The sequence below is a fragment of the Oncorhynchus gorbuscha genome, linkage group LG18 (assembly GCF_021184085.1).
Source record: "Oncorhynchus gorbuscha isolate QuinsamMale2020 ecotype Even-year linkage group LG18, OgorEven_v1.0, whole genome shotgun sequence".
NCBI lineage: Eukaryota > Metazoa > Chordata > Actinopteri > Salmoniformes > Salmonidae > Oncorhynchus > Oncorhynchus gorbuscha.
Window position 1 is genome coordinate 47,520,288 of NC_060190.1, and position 23,541 is coordinate 47,543,828.

General features: G+C 43.1%; 1 protein-coding gene across 2 annotated transcripts in view; it reads right to left on the reverse strand.

Moving 5' to 3' along the window:
* Nucleotides 1–21,375, reverse strand: part of LOC124003012 (receptor tyrosine-protein kinase erbB-3-like) — a 36,511-nt gene extending 15,136 nt beyond the window's left edge. For both annotated transcript variants that reach the window (XM_046310929.1, XM_046310928.1), the window contains exons 1-10: nucleotides 20,936–21,375; nucleotides 10,194–10,348; nucleotides 4,531–4,717; nucleotides 3,069–3,194; nucleotides 2,773–2,835; nucleotides 2,518–2,636; nucleotides 2,248–2,389; nucleotides 1,941–2,054; nucleotides 1,687–1,804; nucleotides 82–155 (exon numbers count right to left, since the gene is read on the reverse strand). In XM_046310929.1, coding sequence (XP_046166885.1) covers nucleotides 82–155; nucleotides 1,687–1,804; nucleotides 1,941–2,054; nucleotides 2,248–2,389; nucleotides 2,518–2,636; nucleotides 2,773–2,835; nucleotides 3,069–3,194; nucleotides 4,531–4,717; nucleotides 10,194–10,348; nucleotides 20,936–21,020 — 1,183 coding nt within the window. In that variant the 5' untranslated portion in view covers nucleotides 21,021–21,375. The remainder of the gene's footprint in view (nucleotides 1–81; nucleotides 156–1,686; nucleotides 1,805–1,940; nucleotides 2,055–2,247; nucleotides 2,390–2,517; nucleotides 2,637–2,772; nucleotides 2,836–3,068; nucleotides 3,195–4,530; nucleotides 4,718–10,193; nucleotides 10,349–20,935) is intronic.
* Nucleotides 21,376–23,541: the final 2,166 nt, after the last annotated feature.

The following is a 23,541-nucleotide window of genomic DNA, read 5'->3' on the forward strand; positions in this document are numbered from 1 at the left end:
TTACAAACACAGAACACCATACAAACACCCCACTAAACTGACACATGCACTTGAAACTTCAACACACACACATACACATACCTGTGATCTCTCGCACAGTTCTGAAGATCTTCAGTTTCTCTGGATCCAAAGCTGTGATGTTGTTGTAGGGATCACTGTGTGTAGAAGATCAACCAACAGAGAAGTAGTGAGGACCAACGAAAAGGGAACAATTTGACATTACTGTGTCATTTTGAATATACATATGTAGGATCTTCATTTGAGACAGTTTACTACAGCAGGAAAACGAGCCTGCAGAAACAGGACTTGTGAATTATTATCTGGATTATAATTAATGGAATTTTTTGTAAGGGATGATACATTTTTCATTAGGGCAAATCAAGTCTGACATTTTAAAGTGGAAATTAGAAACCTTAGAAGACTATTTTAACCTTGAATAGACTACAAGTTTGAATTTCGTACTGTCAAATCAAATTAAGATCCTACATCTGTACATTGAGTGTATTAAAAAATTAGGAACACCTGTTCTTTATTTAATAGACTGACCAGGTGAATCCAGGTGAACGTTAGGATCCTTTATTGATGTCACATGTTAAATTCACTTCAATCAGTGTAGATAAAGGGAGGAGACAGGTTAAAGATGGATTTTAAACCTTGAGACAATTAAGACATGGATGATGTGTGTGCCATTCAGAGGGTGAATCGGCAAAACAAAATATTGAAGTGCCTTTGAATGGGTTATGGTAGTAGGTGCCAGGTGCACCTACTACCATAGTGTGTCAAGAACTGCAATGCTGGTGTTCGCTGTGCCACTAGAGATTCTGGGTTTGAGTCCAGGCTCTGTCGCAGCCGGCTGCGACCAGGATACCCATTGGGCGGCGCACAATTGCCCCAGCGTCATCCGAGTTAGGGGAGGGTTTGGCTGGCAGGGTTGTCCTGGTCCCATCGCGCACTAGCGACTCCTGCGGCGGACCGGGCGCAGTGCACGCTGACACGGTCGCCATGTGCACGGCCAGGTGTACAGTGTTTCCTCCGACACATTGGTGCGGCTGGCTTCCGGGTTAAGTGGGCATCGGTTGGATTGCGCTTCTGAGGACGTACAGCTCTCGACCTTCGCCTTTCCCGAGTCTGTACGGGAGTTGCAGCGATGAGACAAGACTGTAACTACCAATTGGATACCATGAAATTAGGGAGAAAAAGGGGTAAAAGTAACACAAAAAAAACTAAAATATATAAAAATTACATTTAAAAAAGAACTGCAACGCTGCTGGGTTTTTCACACTCAACAGTTTCCTATGTCAGTTTCCCATATCAAGAATGGTCCACCACTCAAAGGACATCCAGCCAACTTGATACAACTGTGGGAAGGGATCCCTTCGACCCCTTACAGAGTCCATGCCTGGACAAATTGAGGCTGTTCTGAAGGAAAAGGGGGGTGCAACTCAATATTAGGAATTTGTCGATTTTTGAAGGTATTTAAAAAAAAAGTATTTAATAGAGAGAGATAGAGGTGAAAGGTAGGGGAGAGAGGGAGGAGAGAGGGAGAGAGTGCTGAAATCATATTGGGCCAGATTGGAAACTATACTGGCAGCGGTACATTGTACATGTGCTCCAGCTGCAGTGTCTTCGATCATTAAACCACCTCAGGTCATGCCATTTTGATAGGACATTGCAACTGTCACTCACCCTTTGATCCCGGTGACCAGAAAGTGCAGGCTGCCCTGGATCTTGGTGCAGTTGATGAAACTGTCAATGTTCTGAGAGTCCACTGTCTGTCTAGAGGCTGTGCCTGTTCCTTGACAAGCTAGAGAGGAGAGGAAATAATTAATAAAGCCAAAGTTTCACTACATGAGTGAAAAGGACAGGTTGCTGGAGTAGAGGACACTACAGATCTGTGATAATTGATGGGTGTACAGTATGTGTGGACACTGGACAGGTACCTTTGGGACAGAGGCCTCCACAGGGCTCACACCTCTTCACTCCTTTCTTCTCCACCTCCGTCTTATAAGGGGGGCAGCTGCTCACACACGAGCTCCCGTCCACCACAAAATTAGCTGTGGAGGAATGAGAGACAGAGAAAGAGTGGGGCAGAGGGACAGATAAATCATTAGAATCCATAGGAAAATACACAGGGAGATTGGACCATGCTAGAAATTGATAGATTGAATGTAGTCATGATGGTCATGATTAGGACCAGGAGTTGACCGGTGAGGTGTAGTGGATAGAGCATGCTGTGTGTGGACTCACTGGGGCACTGGGCCACGCAAATGGAGCCGTACTGGTACTTGGCGCTGGGGTTGGGCTCCAGTTTGAAGGTGTGCTTGTTGTAGATGAGGGTCTGGGGACACTGCGGCACACAGGAGCCTGAGTTGTTGAAGTTGCGGCAGGCCTGGACAGAGAAAATATAGTTATGCATTGCTTAGTAGTATAGGTTTAACCTATTCCTTTCCATTAAATGACTATCAGAACTTCTGGTAACACTTCTTTGCAGTATGCTTGTGTGTACAGAAAACTCACAAAGCAGTCTGTGTCCAGGGGTCCGGTGCAGCCTCCTGCACACTCCATATGACAGCACTCACTGGGACTCCTCCCAAAGCAGCGGCCATTACACTGAGGGGCACACACTGTCTTCGTCACTGGGGGGGTGGGGGGTTGGGGGGAGAGAAAGAGAGAGAGAGAGAACACTTTGAGCCAAGCGATCTGACTGAGCTGGGTTGTATGCGACAGAGGGGTTATCTAGTGTTGCAAGACAATGAGAAGCAGGTGACTAACAGATCTGGCAGGTGTCATTCCTGGACCCCCAACATGGACCTGGGCATGCCTCATCACATGGCTCTGAAAAACAACATGTCAGAAATGTTAGAAAACGTAGAAGCTACATTATACAAGAACACAGATCCTAACCATTTAACATAAAAGTTATCCGTACTGTAGCTGTCCCATCACTAATCTGAATACATAAACATGACAATTGACTTCTGCGAGTCCTACCATGTGCCTCCCACTGTACTCAAACAAATTTCAAACAAATGTATTCATAAAGCCCTTCTGAGCTGGGTTGTACTCACGTTCAGGCCCGTTCTCGTTGATGATGACCTCAGAGGCTCCATCCTTCACTATGTCCAGCCAGTTCACCTGAGGGGTGTAGCTCAGGAACTTATTCTGAATGATCTGCACCCCTCCCTCCAGGATCTCTGTGGAACACACACACACACACACACACACACACACACACACACACACACACACACACACACACACACACACACACACACACACACACACACACACACACACACACACACACACACACACACACAAAGGAGGACAAACATATTGTACCTGACACACACACACACACTGACACACACACACACACACACACACACACACACACACACACACACACACACACACACACACACACACACACACACACACACACACACACACACACACACACACACACACACACACACACACACACACACAAAGGAGGACAAACAATTAGTTTAATGTTTCTAGTTAAGATAATTGGCATAACAGGCCAGAACCCATTGGTGAGTAACCACATCAAAACTGACACAAGTCTGTATTTCTCTCTCACCCTATAGTGCCTCCTCTCACCTCTCATGTTACACTGACAGTTGGGTACATTTACATTACATTTACATTTTAGTCATTTAGCAGACGCTCTTATCCAGAGCGACTTACAAATACATAGTAAAGGGCATTTCAACAGGGACTTCCAATAAAGACATCTACTCATATTGTACCTGACACACACACACACACACACACACACACACACACACACACACACACACACACACACACACACACACACACACACACACACACACACACACACACACACACACACACACACACACACACACACACACACACACACACACAAACCTCCTTAAACCCTACTGTACTGTATCCATGCCAACAAGGGGTGTGGTTGTACTATGTGGGTGTGGGAGTGCCAACAGTAACATGCAACCTGCCTAGCAGGCTCTCTTTTCTTTATGTCCAGCCTCCCACGCGCAGCCATACTACAACTCTAGAGAGGGAGGGTTGTAGTAACATGCCTGCCATTTGTCACTGACACTTTGATGGGACGGGAGCCTAAAAGTGAACTACTGAAGTTGGCATGGTAGTTGACATGTGGACCATGATAACTATAATGTTGTTCATGATGATGATGTGTATCACTTAAATGCTTATCTTCATCTCCATTAACATGTTTTTGAATGTGTGTGTGCGTGTGTGTGTGTGCGCTTCATCTCCATTAACATGTTTTTGAATGTGTGTGTGTGTGTGTGTGTGTGTGTGTGTGTGTGTGTGTGTGTGTGTGTGTGTGTGTGTGTGTGTGTGTGTGTGTGTGTGTGTGTGTGTGTGTGTGTGTGTGTGTGTGTGTGTGTGTGTGTGTGTGTGTGTGTGTGTGCGCGCGAGCGTGCGTGCGTGCGTATGTGTGTGTGTGTGCCTTTGTGCGTGAGTTTGTGCGTGCATGCATGCGTGTACCTGTGAGGTGTGTGAGGCCTAGCTCCTCCAGTCCGTGTTGGCCGTCCTTCTGGTAGTTGACGAGGACAGCCAGAGCAAAGCGCTCCTCGAACAGAGTGGTGCCTCTGATGATACGGAGCTGGTCCAGCGGCAGCCGACTGAACTGGTTAATGGCTATGAGGATGTAGCCTGTCACTTCTCTGATAGACTACAGGGGAGGAGAGAGGTCAGGGAAGAGGGAAAGAGTCAACAAAAAAGTTTTACTCAAAAGTGCAAATGGAATGAGGATACGGCTATGTTTCCCATTGTTGATCTTGGAGGGCTGCACACAGCAAATTAGCCAGTGATGATTTTACAGTATAACATTTCTAGTGTTGATTCAGCAGTTAAATTCACTCTGTAAGAGTGAAATTAACACTCAATGGTGTAAAATTCTCCCCAGTGTTGGTGTTAATAATTAATAACCAGAGGTATTGTTTTACACTTGAAGAGAAAACAGTCCCATCAAGACAATGCTCATCATTATCACATTTCCCAGCATGCTGTAGGTAGATTTTTTAGGATTGTTTTCAATCTGTAGTGGCCTGTAAACCAGGAGTTTTCTAACATGACTGCATTAGGTTAAAACTAGGCCATCAAAATAAGGCCTTATTGTGATGGAGTTTAATTTTAATGACGGCATTCACCTAGGTACTCACTTGGTGAAAGCTTTGGATGTAAGCCAAAGTCTTGTAAAAGGAAATAATTCAATAACCATGTCTCTGTTACTAACAAATACAGTCATGGGTGGTAACTCTACAATTTTACTCGTAAAGAAAAGGCACCCTGGGAAATATGCAAATTAGACTTTACACAATACAGTGTTAAAACAGCATCCAAAAAAGGATTTACTGTAACACTACAGGTGTTAATTTCTTACACTGAGAAAGTGTAACAGCGTCAGCACTAAGCAAAGTGAGTCCAGTTTACATATAATCAAGTGTATGTTCATATGACTCATATGTTCACTGAAAATAGTATACATTTGACACTTTTAGAGAGAACATGTTTCAGTTTTAAAGCAAGTTTTCTCCAGTTATAGACATTTTGCCATGGGTTGAACATTTTTGCAACTTTGCAACACATTTCATGCAATTCTACTCATATAGCCATAGGGGCGGAGACATATTTTTGCACTTTTATAGAAAATTTCATGCAATTCTACATATTTTGCATAACGGGCTAGACAAATTTACCAATCTAAGACTTAGTTAGCTGATATGGCTAATTGAGTGACAATGAATGGTTTGAATCCCTGAGCCGACTAGGTGAAAAATCTGCCGATGTGCCCTTGAGCAAGGCAATTAACCTTAATTGCTCCTGTAAGTCACTCTGGTTAAGAGTGTCTGCTTAATGACTGAAATGTTAAAATAGAAACTGCTGATGCACAACCAAACATGAAGATGGCACCGAAGAACACGGCTGACATTTTACATTCTCCCAACCAATTGTGCTATTTTGTTAGTTTTTTTGCGTTTTGTGTAACTTATTTTTTAAACTTATTGTGTACATAATATTGCTGCTACCATCTTTTATGACCGAAAATAACTTCTGGACATCAGTGGTTACTCACTGCGGACTGGAAGAAACTTTTTCCTTTAACAAGTCGGACAAGAAGGATATCCTGCTTTCACTGGATCAGGCCCAAATCCCGCCTTTTGCGGGAAGAAAAAATGCAGGAAAAGGGGCCGCAAATCGGGCAGCCTTCTGAGAATCCATAGGCGAGCGAGTAAGCTCCCACTGCCATCCGTTCTTCTTGCTAACGTGCAATCATTGGAAAATAAAATTGATGACCTACGATTATGATTATTCTACCAACGGGACATTAAAAACTGTAACATCTTATGTTTCACCGAGACATTGCTGAACGACGATAAGTACAATATAGAGCAAGCGGAATTTTCCATACACCGGCAGAACAGAGACGATACCTCTGGTAAGACGAGGGGTGGAAGTGTGTGTCTATTTGTCAATAACAGCTGGTGCGCGATGTCTAATATTAAAGAAGTCTCGAGGTATTGCTTGCCTGAGGTAGAGTATCTTATGAAAAGCTGTAGACCACACTATCCACCAAGAGAGTTATCATCTATATTATTCGTAGTAATCTATTTACCACCACAGAATGAAGCTGGCACTAAGACCGCTCTCAACCAACTCCATAAGGCTATAAGCAAAGAAGAAAATGCTCACCCAGAAGCGGCACTCCTAGTGGCCGGGGACTTTAATGCAGGGAAACTTAAATCAGTTTTACCAAATTCTAACCAACATGTCACATGTGCAATCAGAAAAAACAATTCCTAGACTACCTTTACTCCACACACAGAGATGCATAGAAAGCTATCCCCCACCCTCTATTTGGCAAATCTGACCATAATTCTATCCTCTTGATTCCTGCTTATAAGCAAAAACTAAAGCAGGAAGTACCAGTGACTCGCTCAATACGGAAGTGTTCAGATGACAAGGATGCTATACTACAGGTCTGTTTTGCTAGCACAGACTGGAATAGGTTCCAGGATTCATCCAATGGCATTGAGGAGTACACCACCTCAGTTATAGGCTTCATCAACAAGTGCATCGACGACGTCGTCCCCACAGTGACTGTACGTACATATCCCAACCAGAATCCATGGATTACAGGCAACATCCGCATCGAGCTAAAGGCTAGAGCTGCCACTTTCAAGGAGCGGGAGACAAATCCGGACGCTTATAAGAAATCCCATTATGCTCTCAGACGAACCATCAAACAAGCAAAGCGTCAATACAGAATTAAGATTGAATCCTACTACACCGGCTCTGACACTCGTCGGATCTGGCAGGGCTTGAAAACTATTATGGACTACAAAGGGAAACCCAGACGCGAGCTGCCAAGTGACGCGAGCCTACCAGATGAGGTAAATGCCTTTTATGCTCGCTTCAAGGCAAGCAACAATGAAGCATGCACGAGAGCACAAGCTGTTCTGGATGACTGTGTGATAACGCGCTCAGTAGCTGATGTGAACAAAAGCTTTAAACAGGTCAACATTCACAAAGTCGCTAGGCCAGACAGATTACCAGGACGTGTAGTCAAAGCATGAGCGGACCAACTGTCAAGTGTCTTCACTGACATTTTCAACCTCTCCCTGACCGAGTCTGTAATACCTACATGTTTCAAGCAGACCACCATAGTCACTGAGCCAAAGGAAGCGAAGGTAACCTGCCTAAATGATTACCACTCTGTGGCACTCACATCGGTAGCCATGAAGTGCTTTGAAAGGCTGGTCATGGCTCACATCAACAGCATCCTCCCAGATACCCTAGATTCACTCCAATTCGCATACCGCACCAACAGATCCATAGATGACGCAATATCATTCGCACTCCACGCTGCCCTTTCCCACCTGGACAAAAGGAACACCTATGTGAGAATGCTGTTCATTGGCTACAGCTCAGCATTCAACACCATAGTGCCAACAAAGCTCATCACTAAGCTAAGGACTCTGGGACTAAACACTTCCCTCTGCAACTGTATCCTGGACTTCCTGATGGGCCGCTTCCAGGTGGTAAGAGTAGGCAACAACATGTCTGCCACACTGATCCTTAACACTGCTCAGGGGTGTGTACTTAGTCCCCTCCTATATTCCCTGTTCACCCACGACTGCGTGGTCAAACACGACTCCAACACATCATTAAGTTTTGACACAGCAGTGGTAGGCCTGATCACTGACAACGATGAGACGGCCTATTGGGAGGAGGTCAGATAACTGGCAGTGTGGTGCCAGGACAACAACCTCTCCCTCAGTGTGAGCAAGACAAAGGAGCTGATCGTGGACTACAGGAAAAGGCAGGCCGAACAGGCCCCCATTAACATCGACAGGGCTGTAGTGGAGCGGGTCGAGAGTTTCAAGTTCCTTGGTGTCCACATCAGCAACAAACTATCATGGTTCAAACGTACCAAGACAACATACCTTTTCCCATTTAGGAGACTGAAAATATTTGGCATGGGTCCCCAGATCCTCAAAAGTTTCTACAGCTGCACCATAGAGAGCATCCTGACCGGTTGCATCACCACCTGGTATGGCAACTGCTCGGCCACTGACCGTAAGGCGCTACAGAGGTTAGTGCGAAAGGCCCAGTACATCACTGAGGCAAAGCCTCCTGCCATCCAGGACCTATATAACAGGCAGTGTCAGAGGGAAGCCCATAAAATTGTCAGAGACTCCAGTCACACAAGTTATAGACTGTTTTCTCTGCTACTGCATGGCAAGTGGTACCGGAGTGCCAAGTCTAGCACCAAAAGGCTCCTCAACAGCTTCTAACCCCAAGCCATAAGACTGTTAAACAATTAATCAAATCGCCACCGTACATTTTATATTGACCCCCTCTCCCTTTTGTACACTGCTGCTACACGCTATTTATTATATATGCAGTCACTTCATCCACACCTACATGTACAAATTACCTCAACTAACCTGTACCCCCGCACACTGACTCGGTACCGGTGCCCCCTGTATATAGCCTCGTTATTGTTATTATTTTTGTGTTACTTTTTATTATTACTTTTTACTTTCGTCTACTTGGTAAATATTTTCTTAACTCTTCTTGAACTGCACTGTTGGTTAAGGGCTTGTAAGTAAGCATTTCATGGTAAAGTCTACACTTGTTGTATTTAGCGCATAAAAATAACGTTTGATTTGATTTGATTTGAAATGTCAAACTTTCACCGTATGTATTCTACTATTCTACCGGAGGCCCTAAGCAATTGCTTATATCGCTTATGCCTGGGGCCGGCCCTGGACTAAGGTTATAGAACTGCATGTAAGGTGACTCATTTTGTACAGGAGACAGTGACACTATCCACAGGAGACACACACTGATAAGAGTTCTGAGTAGTTATCTGTGCAGCAAAGGGAAGTCTGTGGCCTGACATGTCTGATTGTGTGTTTAGTGTTGTCAGCAGTGGTAGAAAAAGTACCCAATTGTCATACTTGAGTAAAAGTAAAGATGCCTTATTAATAGAAAATGACTCAAGTAAAGTAAGTCACCCAATAAAATACTACTTGAGTAAAAAAATTGAAGTATTTGGTTTAAAGGTACTTAATTATCAAAAGTAAATGTAATTGCTAAAATATAATTAAGGATCAAAAGTAAAAGTACAAGTATAAATTATTTAAAACTCTTCATTTTAGCAATTACAATGTTTATTTATTTATTTATTATTTATGGATAGCTAGGGGCACACTCCAACACTCAAATGAAGCATTTGTGTTTGGTGAGTCTTACAGACAAGAGGCAGTTGGGATGAACAGGGATGTTCTCTTGAATGTGTGAATTTGACCATTTTCCTGTCCTGCTAAGCATTCAAAATGTAACAAGTACTTTTGGGTGTCAGGGAAAATATTAAAAGTATATCATTTTCTTTAGGAAGTAAAAGTAAAAGTTGTCAAAATGATAAATAATCAAGTAAAGTACAGATACCCCAAGAACCTACTTAAGTAGTACTTTCAAGTATTTTTACTTAAGTACTTAAACACCACTGGTTGTCAGGAAAATAGACTAGCACTATTATTTAGACTTCTGTTGAACTGGACTAAATTATACATACACTCCTGATGCAAGAAACACACACACACACCTGTTTCCATTCATCCACCTGTTCATCCCCTCACCTGTAGAAAAGTGAAATCCCTCCAATGTTCCATCATGGTTATCTCCAGATTGCCCATGACAATCTCACAGCCACTGTACATATCCTTCATCAGTGTGTACTGCGTCTGTGAACTTCCTGTCACGCTCAGTGCGTTCTGGGTGCCGGAGCATATCACTGCGGGGAAAGAAAGGCAAAAGATAGTTCTTCAGTTTTTAGGATTTCACTTCAAAACTCTAGCCTAAGTTGTTGTCAGTACTGATCCATTTTGTGTAGTTTAGATCAGTTCACAACATATATTCAAACTCTGACTAATACGTACTGTAATAACTGTCAGTGCTAGGAATAATAATTCATTTGTTTATGCTCATTTCTCATGCTCTTTAGCTTTGCATGCTAACGGCCAGAATGGATACATGGGATGTGAAATAGGCTGAGGCCAGTGCTACATTCAATACAGTAACTGACTGTTTCTGGGGCAGACATACTGAGCCTTGTTTATTGTGGCCTGTAGGAGTCCAGTCCTTTTCCATGTCATTGGGACAGAGAGACTGTTTTGCTATTCAAATCTCAGCCAGATGTCCAAAGAGAGAGAAAGAGAAAGGGAAAGAGGAAGGAAGAGAGGCTAACTCTGTATAATAACATGTTTGTATTTTTATTTCCAGTTGCTGTTCGATGAATATGTTTCCCTATATACCAATAGGTAATTTATTCACAGATTGAAAGGTAGCTAAGAACAAGCTATACTGTGTTGGATCTGATAGGATGTTGAATTGCACACAGGCTTGCTTGTAACTACCCTAAAGAGATAGACCATGTTTATAACGAAACAGGACGAGACCCAAATGCAGACACAGGAAGCAGATGGTTCGAGTCTCTGGTATTTATTAATAGACAAGGGGCAGGCAAAAGGCAGGTCGAGGAAAAGCAATAGTTCGTAAACCAGGTCAGAGTCGGATGGGTACAGGGTGGCAGGCGGGTTCAGGGTCAGGGCAGGCACAAAATGTCGGAACCGGGAGGAATAGAAAAACAGGAGTACAGAAAAACACACTGGTAGGCTTGACGAGACAAGACGAACTGGCAACAGACAAACAGAAACCACCGGTATAAATACACATGAGATAATGGAACAAATGGGAGACACCTGGTGGGGGATGTACACAAGCATAAGACAGGTGAAACAGATCAGGGTGTGACAGCATCCCCACCTCTAGGGGCGTCACCTGGCGTCCTACCCGGGCGGATGCCTGGTTGACCGGGATGCTGGCAGTAAAAGTCAGCGATGAGGGCCAGGTCCAGGATGTCCTTTAGCGGGAACCCAGCACCTCTTCTCCGGGCCATTACCCTCCCAGTCAACCAGGTACTGGAAATACCTGGAGGTGGTCTTAAGAAGAGTGGACCGGGCTCTCTTCCAGGTATGCCGACAGCGACGGACGAACATCTGGGCTGAGGGCATGCTGACCTCTTCCTCTTGCTCTGGGAAGAGCGGAGGCTCGTAACCCAGAGAACACTCGAAAGGCGAGAGCCCAGTAGCCGAGAAGGGCTGGCCGACGACCCAATGAGGGTGCAGAATGCCTTCCAGAATCGTGACGGAAACCGAGGACCACGATTGGGGACCATGTCGAAAGGAAGTTCATAGATTCGGCACTGTGCATGCGGCGACCATTGTAGGATGAAACGTTATTGGATGAAAGCCAGGGTCCGGCGAGAGCCGAGATGACAGGTAAAGCATTGAGGAATGGGCCCATTCAGGACTGGGCCGAATCAGGGACGAACATCCAGTTAGCCATGCCCCCTGCCTGGTGCACCTTGTGGACCAGGCTCTTGATTCTCGAGACAAGTGTAGCAGTGAGACAGGAGGTAGGGAGGATGATCTCTGGGTCTGATTGTGTAGCCGCAGAACTGTACAGGGGGGAGAGAGCATCAGGCTTAACATTCTTGGACCCAGGGCGGTAGGTGATGGTAAAGTTAAACCGAGTGAATAACAGACCCCAATGAGCCTGTCTAGAGTTGAGGAGTTTGGCGATGCGGACATATTCAAGATTCTTATGGTCGGTCCAAACTAAGAATGGGTGTTCTGCCCCATTAAGCCAATGCTTCTACTCCTCCTCCTTCTACTCCTCATCTTGACTGCAAGAAGCTCTCGATTACCAATGGCATAGTTCCCCTCAGCAGAATTCAGGCGATGAGAAAGGAAAGCGCAGGGGTGCAACTTTTGGTCCTGTGCCGAACGTTGGGACAGAATGGCCCCCACTCCAGCATCCGAGGCGTCAACCTCCACCACGAACTGACGAGATGAGTCCGGATGGATGGGGATGGGCTGTGGTGAAACGATGCTTGAGATCCAAAAACCCAGTGTCGGCAGCTGGGGACCATGTGAACGGCACCTTAGAAGAAGTGAGTGCAGAGAGGGGAGAAGCCAGGGTGCTATAGCCTCGAATGAAGCACCGTCCAGTGCTCTGGCTTCCATGGGAATGTAGAGGAGTTGTGTGGAGATACCCAGCTCAGATACTAGAGTAGCGTCCATGAAGCTCTCGTCAGCCCCAGAGTCAATGAGCATCCGGAGAGATTTAGACCGGTCACCCCACAGCAGGATAACATGGAAAGGAGTACGAGTAATAGGAGTTAGAAGACTCCCAGTATGGCCCACCAGCGTTACATATCCACCTGCCCAGTAAAATACCAGGCTCATCAGTAGGTGGGGGCTCGGGTGACATCGGATCCTCTTGGGAATGCAGGCGTCAGGGACTTCCGGGTTTCTTCGGAGGAGAGAAAGCAGCCGTGGAAGAGCGAGTGTGGACGAGAACAGACCTCCTCTCCCTCCTGCATTCCCATAGGTGCCCAACAATCACCCATTGGTGCCCTTATCCTTAAGGCTATGAGGGAGTCGAGGTTCAAGGTTAACACTCGAGCTGCGAGCTCGTCTTTAATCTCCTCCGATAATCCATGAAGGAAGGTGTCAAACGGGGACCCCGGGTTCCAGGCACTCTCAGCAGCCAACGTGCAAAAGTCTACCGCGTAGTCTCCCACACTACCGGAGTCTTGACGTAGTAGAAGTAGCTTTCGGGCCACCTCTCTAGGACACCTTAGAATCTAACACCTTCCTCACATCCGCCACAAAATCCTGCAGACGAAGGCAAATGGTGGATTGTTGCTCTTAAACCGCTGTAGCTCAGGTGTGTGCCGTTCCAGACATCAGTGTTATGAGATACGCTTTCTTCGAACGATATGAAGGAAACGAAAAGGGCTGCAGCTCAAAGATAAGAGAGCACTGGGAAAGAAACGCCTGGCAGGTTCCAGGATCCCCAGCATAGCGCTCCAGAGGAGGTAAGTGGGGTTCTTGGGAAGCTGGGGTAGGCTAGACAAAACTCACCACTGTAGGGGGATTACTGAGCATCTGGGAGGTCTCCGTTGTGACATGCTTCCTGATAGATAGTCCACGGAATTGTTCCAGTAATGATTTGAAGCCCTGGTCATGGCGTTCCGCCAAAGTATGGAGTCCTTCCATAAGATTCTGGAGTAGCTCCTCATGTCTTCCAATGGTGGCTCCATGCAGGGAGACAGTGTTGCAGAGCTTGTCTGAGTCTGCTGGGTCCGTCATGGCCAGTTCCTACTATAACGAGGGACAGGAGGCAGATGGTTTGATTCTCTGGTATTTATTAAAAGACAAGGGGCTGGAAAGAGGCAGGTCGAGGACAGGCAGAAGTTTGTAATCCAGGTCAGAGTCAGATGGGTACAGAATGGCAGGCAGGCTCGAGGTCAGGGCAGGCAGAATGGTATGGCAGGCGGGCTCAGGGTCAGAGCAGGCAGAAAAGGTCGGAACCGGGAGGACTAGAAAAACAGGAGTACGGAAAAAAATGCTGGTAGGCTTGACGAGACAAGATGAACTGGCAACAGACAAACAAAAGCCACCGGTATGAATACACAGGAGATAATGGAACAAATGAGAGACACCTGGTGGGGGGAGGAGACAAGCACAAGACAGGTGAAACAGATCAGGGTGTGACAATGTTGTCTAGTTCGTGTGCTCTCACATGTTGTCTATGTGCTGTGTTCTTGTGCTCTCACAATGATCGAAATACATGTTCTGCATTAAATCTGGAGACTGAGGAGTCACATAGACATGAGCACAGAACGTGTTAACATGTACTAGTTCATTAGATTCACACAGGGAATAACAATCAGTAAAAGCTAGAAGGTGATTCTGGAGAGAGTAACGTATAGCATGTGATAATAGTCCAATGAGCAGGCCCAGCCATCATAAAGCAGAGATAGCAGCTACTTTATTGTGCTTGTGAAGGAGCAAGAGAGAGGGTCACAGGTGCTAGTCTAGAGGAATTTGGACACACTTGGGCATCAATCCCAGTCAGACAGAGCACACTGACTACCTGGGTAGAGGGTCTATGGAAATTCCTGAACACTACACTCTTAGAAAAAAGGGTTCCAAAAGGGTTCTTTGGTTGTCCCCATAGGAGAACACCAGACATCACCAACAACAATGTTGCCAATGGGCACAAACCCACCGTCGCTGGACCAGACAGGACTGGCAAAAAGTGCTCTTCACTGATGAGTCACGGTTTTGTCTCACCAGGGGTGATGGTCGGATTCGGGATTATCGTCAAAGGAATGAGCACTACACCGAGGCCTGTACTCTGGAGCGGGACCGATTTGGAGGTGTAGGGTCCGTCATGGTCCCACACCAGATACTGACTGTTACTTTTGATTTTGACCCCCCCCCCTTTGTTCAGGGACACATTATTCAATTTCTGTTAGTCACATGTCCGTGGAACTTGTTCAGTTTATGTCTCAGTTGTTGAATTTTGTTATGTTCATACAAATATTTACACATGTTAAGTTTGCTGAAAATAAACACAGATGACAGTGAGAGGACATTTCTTTTTTTGCTGAGTTTAGAACCCTCTGTGGAAATAGTTTGACATGGAACCCAATAGGGTTCTACCTTGAATCAAAAATGGTTCTTCAAAGGGTTCTCCTATGGGGACAACCGAAGAACTGTTTTAGGATCCAGATAGCAACTTTTTTTCTAAGTGTACCTAGCAGCATGCTACATTAGACCAGTGCTCTTCTATCTTTGTCCTGGACACCCACAAGGTTGCACATTTTGCTCTTGCCCAGCACTTGCATATGTGCAACCTGCCATTGTGAGATTGCATGTGTGTATTAAACGTGTAATAAACAAGGAACAGACTTTTTTATATAACGAATCACCAGCTAGATGATAGGTGTACAAGTTACAACACAAGAGAGTGTCATTTAAGCATGTGTACTGTAGGAGTTCTGTTCGCCTCAAATTGGGCTATGGACTTTGTGCAGTGTAGACACGTTTGGGCCTTGGAATTGTAATTATCATTAGATTGTAATTATGTTCTTCTGTGTACATTGCCCACTGCGAACCATCTTATCACTGCCCCACCTAGATTAAGCACTGGGAGAAGCCTGAGCTGGGTCACTGCTATCAGTGGATTGCAGTTCAATTACCTGTTGAGAAATAGTCCTGTGCACCTGCACATGTACACCCAGGCAAACACTAATGTGTATGCAAGCACAATAATTGTACACAAAGAAGGTCATCAGATGCTGTTCAGCCACGTTATCTACCTCCATAGTGTTCCTGTACACTGTTTCACATTGTTTGTATAGAATGGTAACTTTTTGTCTTCTATATTATATATTGTATTGCCTTGTCTTTTTTTAATGGACTATTGCACTCTTGTTATTTTCTTACTATTTGTATTACTTTTATTAATCTACTTTGTATATTGATAGTTTTGCTACTGTATATTGTATATTTAACAAATAAGTCCCGCGGGTTTGTGATATATGGCCAATATACCACTGTTATGGTCTGTATCCAGGAACTCTGCATCGCGTCGTGACTAAGAAAGGGGAAAGGGGGATTTCTAGTCAGTTATACAACTGAATGCCTTCACCTGAAATGTGTATTCCGCATTTAACCCAACCCCTCTGAATTAGAGAGGTGCGGGGGGCTGCTTTAATCGACATCCACGTCTTTGGTGCCCGGGGAACAGTGGGTTAACTGCCTTGCTCAGGGGCAGAACAACATACTTTTACCAGATTTTTACCAGCTCGGGAATTCGATTCAGCAACCTTTCGACAGCCCTTATCCTTGGTATATTGGCCATATACCATACCCCCGCGGGCCTTATTGCTTAAATATACAATATACAGTAGCAAAACTATTATATACTGGTTACCAATGTAATTAGAGCAGTAAAAATACATGTTTTGTCATACCCATGATATACGGTCTCCTATACCATGGCTTTCAGCCAATCAGCATTTAGGGCTAAAACCGCTCCGTTTATAATGATAGTTTTGCTATTTCACATTTATTCTGCACTGTTGAGGAAGAGCTAGAAGTAAGCATTTCACTGTATCGTTACACCCGCTTTATTCTATGAATGTGGAGAGGAAAAAAAAGTCAAGGGGTCTGAGTACTTTCCAAATGCACTGTATATCTGCTGTACACAGAAATCGTGGCCAATTGCTTCCTGTTTAAGTCATGTCTTTAGTCACGTTTGTATGGGTAAAAAAAAACACTCTTGGTTGACAATAGAGTCTCTCACAATGCAGGTGATGACAGCAGGATGAAGTTGATGAAGAGCAGCTGCATAAAATTGCAGTCGACTGTAGTCAAAACATGACTTTTGGAAAGTTCATGCAGTCGACATTTAGGAGCATGCCCAGGGCCCCAGGGTTCTGGTATATAAGCCTCTCTCTCTCTCTCTCACTCACTCACTCACTCACTCACTCACTCACTCACTCACTCACTCACTCACTCACTCACTCACTCACTCACTCACTCTCATAATGACGATTTTTTTCCTGGACTCTGTATCTCTTTTCCATTTTCTCCTGACTATTTTCCTCTGTTGCATATGCAGTCAAGGCTAGATAGTGGTGTCATTGTCCATTTCCTTAGACCAACCTAACACACTAAAAAACATTACTGCCATAGACAGTAACCTAACACACTAGAAAACATTTCTCAGCCCCTGGATCAGGTTTAGCTGTCATTTTCATTCAGCTGTTTCCACAGGAAAGAAAAGGGAGGGATAGAAAAGAAAGAATGGAGGTAGGAGGAGAAACTATTTCTATAAAGCGCTAGAAACGGTGGATGAGGTAAACAGAAACCTGGCTCAGGATGCCAACAGATTACTGCATACCTTAGAGGTCTATTCTCACATACACGCCTCACTGAGATGTATGTTCAGCACACACACACTGACTCATACACACTGACTCACACAAACACACAAACACACATACACACAGAGCAGAAGGATCAACACACACATCAAAGCATATAAACACATACTATGTCACATTTATTTTATAAGGCACATTTTATATTGCTATTGTTCACTTCCCACAGGGCATAATCCTTCAGGTCCATTGATATTGTAATCATGCTTAGCTTAGGAATACTTTTTCTGTGATAAATGAAAATAATAAATAAAGAGTTTCATTCCAAAACGAGATATATCAATTTTCAGAAATGTTGGTAAAAGAGCGTTTTTGGTTTAAAGAATATACCAAAGAGATTGGTGTGTTTTTCCCACATCTAATCGTGGCATGGGGTTGTTCAGTAACAGACATGTATTTATTTGAAATCTTTCACTGGATGGCTTCATTTCAGAGATACAAACAACCACATTTAGCTGCAAAACAAGATATATTCGCCTCGCTCTCAGAAGAAAAAGTAGCATTCAAGAATTTACACAGTCAAATGTGACAAATAATTACATTTGTAATAAAGAACTGAACAAATGATACATTTGATATCAGTAAATTCAAAAAATATATAAAAAATTATCAATACAGTAATATGAGATCTGGGCTCTGGTCAAAAGTAGTGCACTATATAGGGAATAAGGTGCCATAGGGACAGGACCTAAGTCTAACCAAACACTATACCATTAGAAGTTAGATTCATGATGGGTTGAATTTCTATGTTAAATATACAGGATAAGAAACATATAATTCCAAACATTAGGAACACCTTCCTAATATTGAGTTGCACCCCCCTTTTTGCCCTCACAACATCCCCAATTTGTTGGGGCATGGACTCTACAAAGTGTTGAAAGCATTCCACAGGGATGCTGGCCCCTGTTGACTCCAATGGTTCCCACAGTTGTGCCAAGTTGGATAGATGCCCTTTGAATGATGGACCATTCTTGATACACATGGGAAATTGTTGAGCGTGAAAAATCTAGCAACTTTGCAGTTCTTGACACATTCAAACTGGCACTTAAATCTTTTGTCTTGCCCAATCACCCTCTGAATGGCATACATACACAATCCATGTCTCAATTGTCTCAAGGATTCAAAATCCTTCTTTAACCTGTCTCCTCCCCTTCACCTACACTGATTTAAGTGGATATAACAAGTGACATCAATAAGGGATCCTAACTTTCACCTGGATTCACCTGATCAGTCTATGCCATTGAAAGAGCAGGTGTTCTTAATGTTTTGTATACTCAGTGTATAGCGTTTTGCAACAAAACCCTCATCTAAAATCTTTGGAAATAAACTTTTGAAATATTAACTGTAATGGGTACAACATTTGGATAAGTATTGTGCAATTGTGCAATTACAGAGAAATACATACAATCTAAGCTATTAATACATATTGAAACCAACTCAATCAAGTGATTGAGTGCAATTAACTTTGTTCAGCAAACATTCACTGGTTTATGCTGTTCCTCTACAGTGGCCATGCACTGCACTAGTCTGGGAGACCAATATATGAAAATAACCCAGCTTTCCTACCTCTCTATTTCACAGACACGACTCCAATATCTGTAGTATGGAACCTGATGATCTGGTAAATGTTTTGTTTTTATTAACCAATCCACATCTTGCAAAGGTGTGCATGCATCATAATATCATTATGGTATGCCATAATTCATCTTCATCAGAAATCACTCAATCATCAACATTTGAAAACAACATGTATCACATAACAAGAATGATTTGATGCGGATAGATATGCTCCAGTGTCAAATCTTAAAACACACACCACACACACACATGCACAACCACACACTGTACACATACACACAATTCCGGGTGAAGAAAAACAAGCTTGAAGAGGTTGAGGACAATCCAAGCTTCAGAGATGCTTGAGAAAGGGCTGTGATTGGTACGTTTTTATGGCATGGCTGTTATCGTTATCTCTGACCCCTGATATGAGTTCATGGCACACAGTGCTTTTATAGGGCCTCGTAATCTAGAGCTCTGTGCCACATCTTCAACGGCTAAGAAAACAAACCACTGCCTGACCAGTGCCCATGGTCACGTATAGGACAAATAATCAAACAACCAACCAATCAATCAATCAATCAAATTGAAATTATATTTCATTAAATTAAATTTGGATCCATTTTAGGATAGGAGCAAAACTGTTTTCACCCCATAGCTGCAATCTAGGACCAGCTGTCCCTCAATAAATAAAGTGTGAGTCATTTAACTGCTTATAATAATTGGGGCACATGCAACTCTGGTCCATTGTGTAAAAAACCATTTATTAACTTGTAATAAATATGATCCATGCATCATTTACCTTCAATGAATTCACTGTTTACCATATATTTACAACATTTTTGTCAAATTGTTTACCAGGGGTTATAGATCTCTAGAGAATACATTGAAATAGGTATAGGCCTAGTGTGCGAGCAGAGGAAATAAAGTACTGATTGGATGCAGATCAAAATCTACATTAATTATATTTCCTCAGTTGCGTGACATGTATGAGTATATTTACTTCTGCCTATTATCCTTCGCTGATGCCAGAGGCTCAGTCTGACTATCAACTGCCTCCTGAATTGTTGTTGACTTTGTTTTCCTCCTGCACTGCACCACCTTATTTACCTAAGGCCAGATGACATCAGTACAGAGCCAAAGTTCAGATTCAAATCACAACACTTCACTCTAACATGGAACCTATACAATCATATCTGACTCACCCTGAATACACCTCACAGATTTGACAAGTTTCCAGGAAGCTTGTTAATGAGTAGCTATTTGGACACTGGGGTTAAAAAATGTAAAGAGGTGCAAAGTGAGAAAGACAAAATGGCCATTTCTAGGGAGGAGCTGTTTTTTGTTAGCAGCTTGCATTGAGAGCGATAAACATACAAAAGAATCACAGAGACAATTGACACAAACACATAGGCACACATAGGCACACTCTGTTCTGAAAGTCGGCTGACGCACAGCAAACAGGTTCTGCACATATGAAACTGGTTTTGTCCCTACGGTCAGATTGACAGCACTGATTTAGGTGAGCACAAGAGATGCACCATTGACTCTTTTATGTACACAACTCTGTGGGATTTGTCACTGCTACAATAAAATAAAAACACTACAGCATGTAGCTTGATTGTGAATTAACACAGTAAGAAAAACATATAGGACATATTGGCACCAGTGCCACTAAACACTGTTGACTCTTTTTTGTTGTTGCCTATAACAACATTTCGTAAGCAATGTATATTTTTAGTGGTGTTAAACTTCCTGGGCTTAAAAGTGGGATTATTGACAAAATAATAGGCAACATTCTTTGGGCATAAATTAAACTATTTGCCCAAGTACAATTTTTGTGGTTAAAGTCAAATAGAAAACATAATGGCTCATAAAATCGGGGGATTAGGAAATCATTTGAAAGACATTGCAGCCTACTCAATTTGATGCCGAGCGCAATACAGACACGGAACCTACCTTCTTGGGTTTGAGCGCAGGTAAACTGGAGCCATGTTAGCGTGACGCACAGCGCGAACACCTGCCGGAGACCTGTCATCCTCATTCGGCCAGTCGAGAAAATGTGTCAAACATTACGAGCTCGGAGAGATGTACAATATCGACCTAACTCTGTTATCCGACTGCTCATGAATTGTTAGTCTACGAAATCCTTTGAATAAAAGTCCAAATCTACAAATGAAGTCTTCGAATGTTTCCCCTCCTATGTACAGTATCCCAAAGAGAAGAACAGTTCAAGTAAGTCAATTTAAAGTCGACTGAAGAGTCCTCTTGGAATTTTTATGAGAGGCAGAAGGCTACTCAGCAGAGTTTCAATTGGTTAAGACGTTCTTTTAATTGGCAGAAAAACTCTAAGAGTATTGACAAGTACACGGTATGAATAGGTTAAAGGCAAGTGTACATCGGTTTGACACCGAGTTTACAATCGTTCAACCTCTGATGTGTAAAATCATCGCTAGTCACTGATTGGACCACAGACTGGTCGTTGAACCTATCAGAGGCAGATGCGCCTTCTGTAGGCTCCTCTACAACAGTCTGCATAATGTCTACAAAGTAGCACTTGCCACAAATGGATTATTATTGACCAATCATTCGTAGTAAATAAAGTTAATTTTTAATTTGCCTATATTAGGTCTATTGGTCATGCTAGTACTGTATGATAAATCAAGATCATTTTTGTATCATATTTTAGATTTTTGAGATATATTTAGAAATCCCTACATAATTATTTCCCGAAATAATTTGAAGAAATAACTTGTAGACAATCTTGAAGCCCTACCAGTTAAATATGATGAACCACACACAATAGACTCAACATCATTTGGGCATCCTGGCTTCTCGCAGGGAGACCTTATCCGGGCTAATGTAAGCCCACCATTGATAAATGGCTGCTTGTTGAGACTTACATTGCACTGCTGTTCCCCATGAAGGGCTGTATTGTACCTCTGTATCGTGGACTGGTTAATCAGTCTTTCTTTGAAGGGTGCTGGACCAGAGCTATCACAATGACCGCATTGTCAACGGGTCAAATTGACTTCTGAACCCTTACAAGCGCACGCACAGACGGGGCAAACATTCTTGCATTCTCTTGTCTGCGTCACTGAAACAAAATATCACATTTATATTAAATGTTTCATTTTGTTTTGTGTTTTTCTCAGTGTGAAAGTATATCAATATTCGGCCATGAATTCAACTATTCAACTGTGGTATTCTGTGACGGGCAGTAGGCTAATGAACTGATGATGTTATCCTAGTAGTGGAACAGGAACTGTATATGAATAGACTCTTTATAGTTCATACCGTCATCATAGTGGTTATTGAATAAAAAAAAATGGTGCATGTATTTAGACTTCTCACTCACTCACTCATTTACACACACACACACACACACACACACACACACACACACACACACACACACACACACACACACACACACACACACACACACACACACACACACACACACACACACACACACACACACACACACACACACACACACACACACACACACAAGGGGTACACAGCTCAAATTGAGGCACATTTCTGGTTTGGCAAGACAAAGAACAACATAATCTCCTCTCTTTGACTAGTCACTTGAGCTTTATGCAAACACAGTCTGTCTGAGTGGGTGAGCCAGCTAAACAACTGCTCTACTGAAACTGGCTCTGCCTGTAGCTCCAGTCTGTGTGTGCACGTGTGCGTGTGTGTGTGTCAGTGATTGAACAGACAGGCACTGATTGCAGTTTTTCTCAATCACGTGAAAGCATTTTTGGGATCTGTGTTGATACTAATCAACAGCAAAACAGCAATGACCAAATGCATTTACCAAACTTGGGATCATTTTCTTGCCCGAGTTGTGTATCTCAGAACCCCTTTTGCGAAACTTTAAATACAAATGTCATCAGTGAACACAAAAAGTGTTTTGTTCACGGAATATTAACTAATTATTTTAATCTGAAGTGTAATTGTGTTCTAAATCACCCCATCAGTGTCATACAATATAGGGAAAGATCTAATTTCGTCTAATTTCTAGGATTTTTACAATATTGCAAACATGCAAAGGTGTCATAATCTCCATCATTGTGACTTTCCATTATAGATGAGTGTGGGTTGAGGCCTATGCATTCCTAACAGTTGTGTTTCTTCAATGTATTCACCTTTCCTTATTTCTATTGTGGATTGTGTTTCTGTATGCCAATGGAAAGTCAACAAAACTATGAGCAAATCAGACAATGCATTTTATACATGGAATTTGATTGTGATGAAGCTGTTGAATAAATCCTGCATAAAATGTGCACATTTTTTATATGACTTTTTATCAGGAATACAATTTGATTTGTTTGGAGAAATATGCATAAAAGGAGGCACATTTCTTGCACATAATGCTGCACCTTTGCATAGATGTTCTACCACTTTTGATCATCATGATTTAGTGACTGCAAAGAAAATGTATTGATCTATTGGAATTGTTAAAAGAAAGACTAACTTTCTGTTTTGTGTGCTTGGACTCGAGAGATAAATATGGTTGTGTTCGTCGTTTTGAAGGCAGTTGTGTTCTTTTG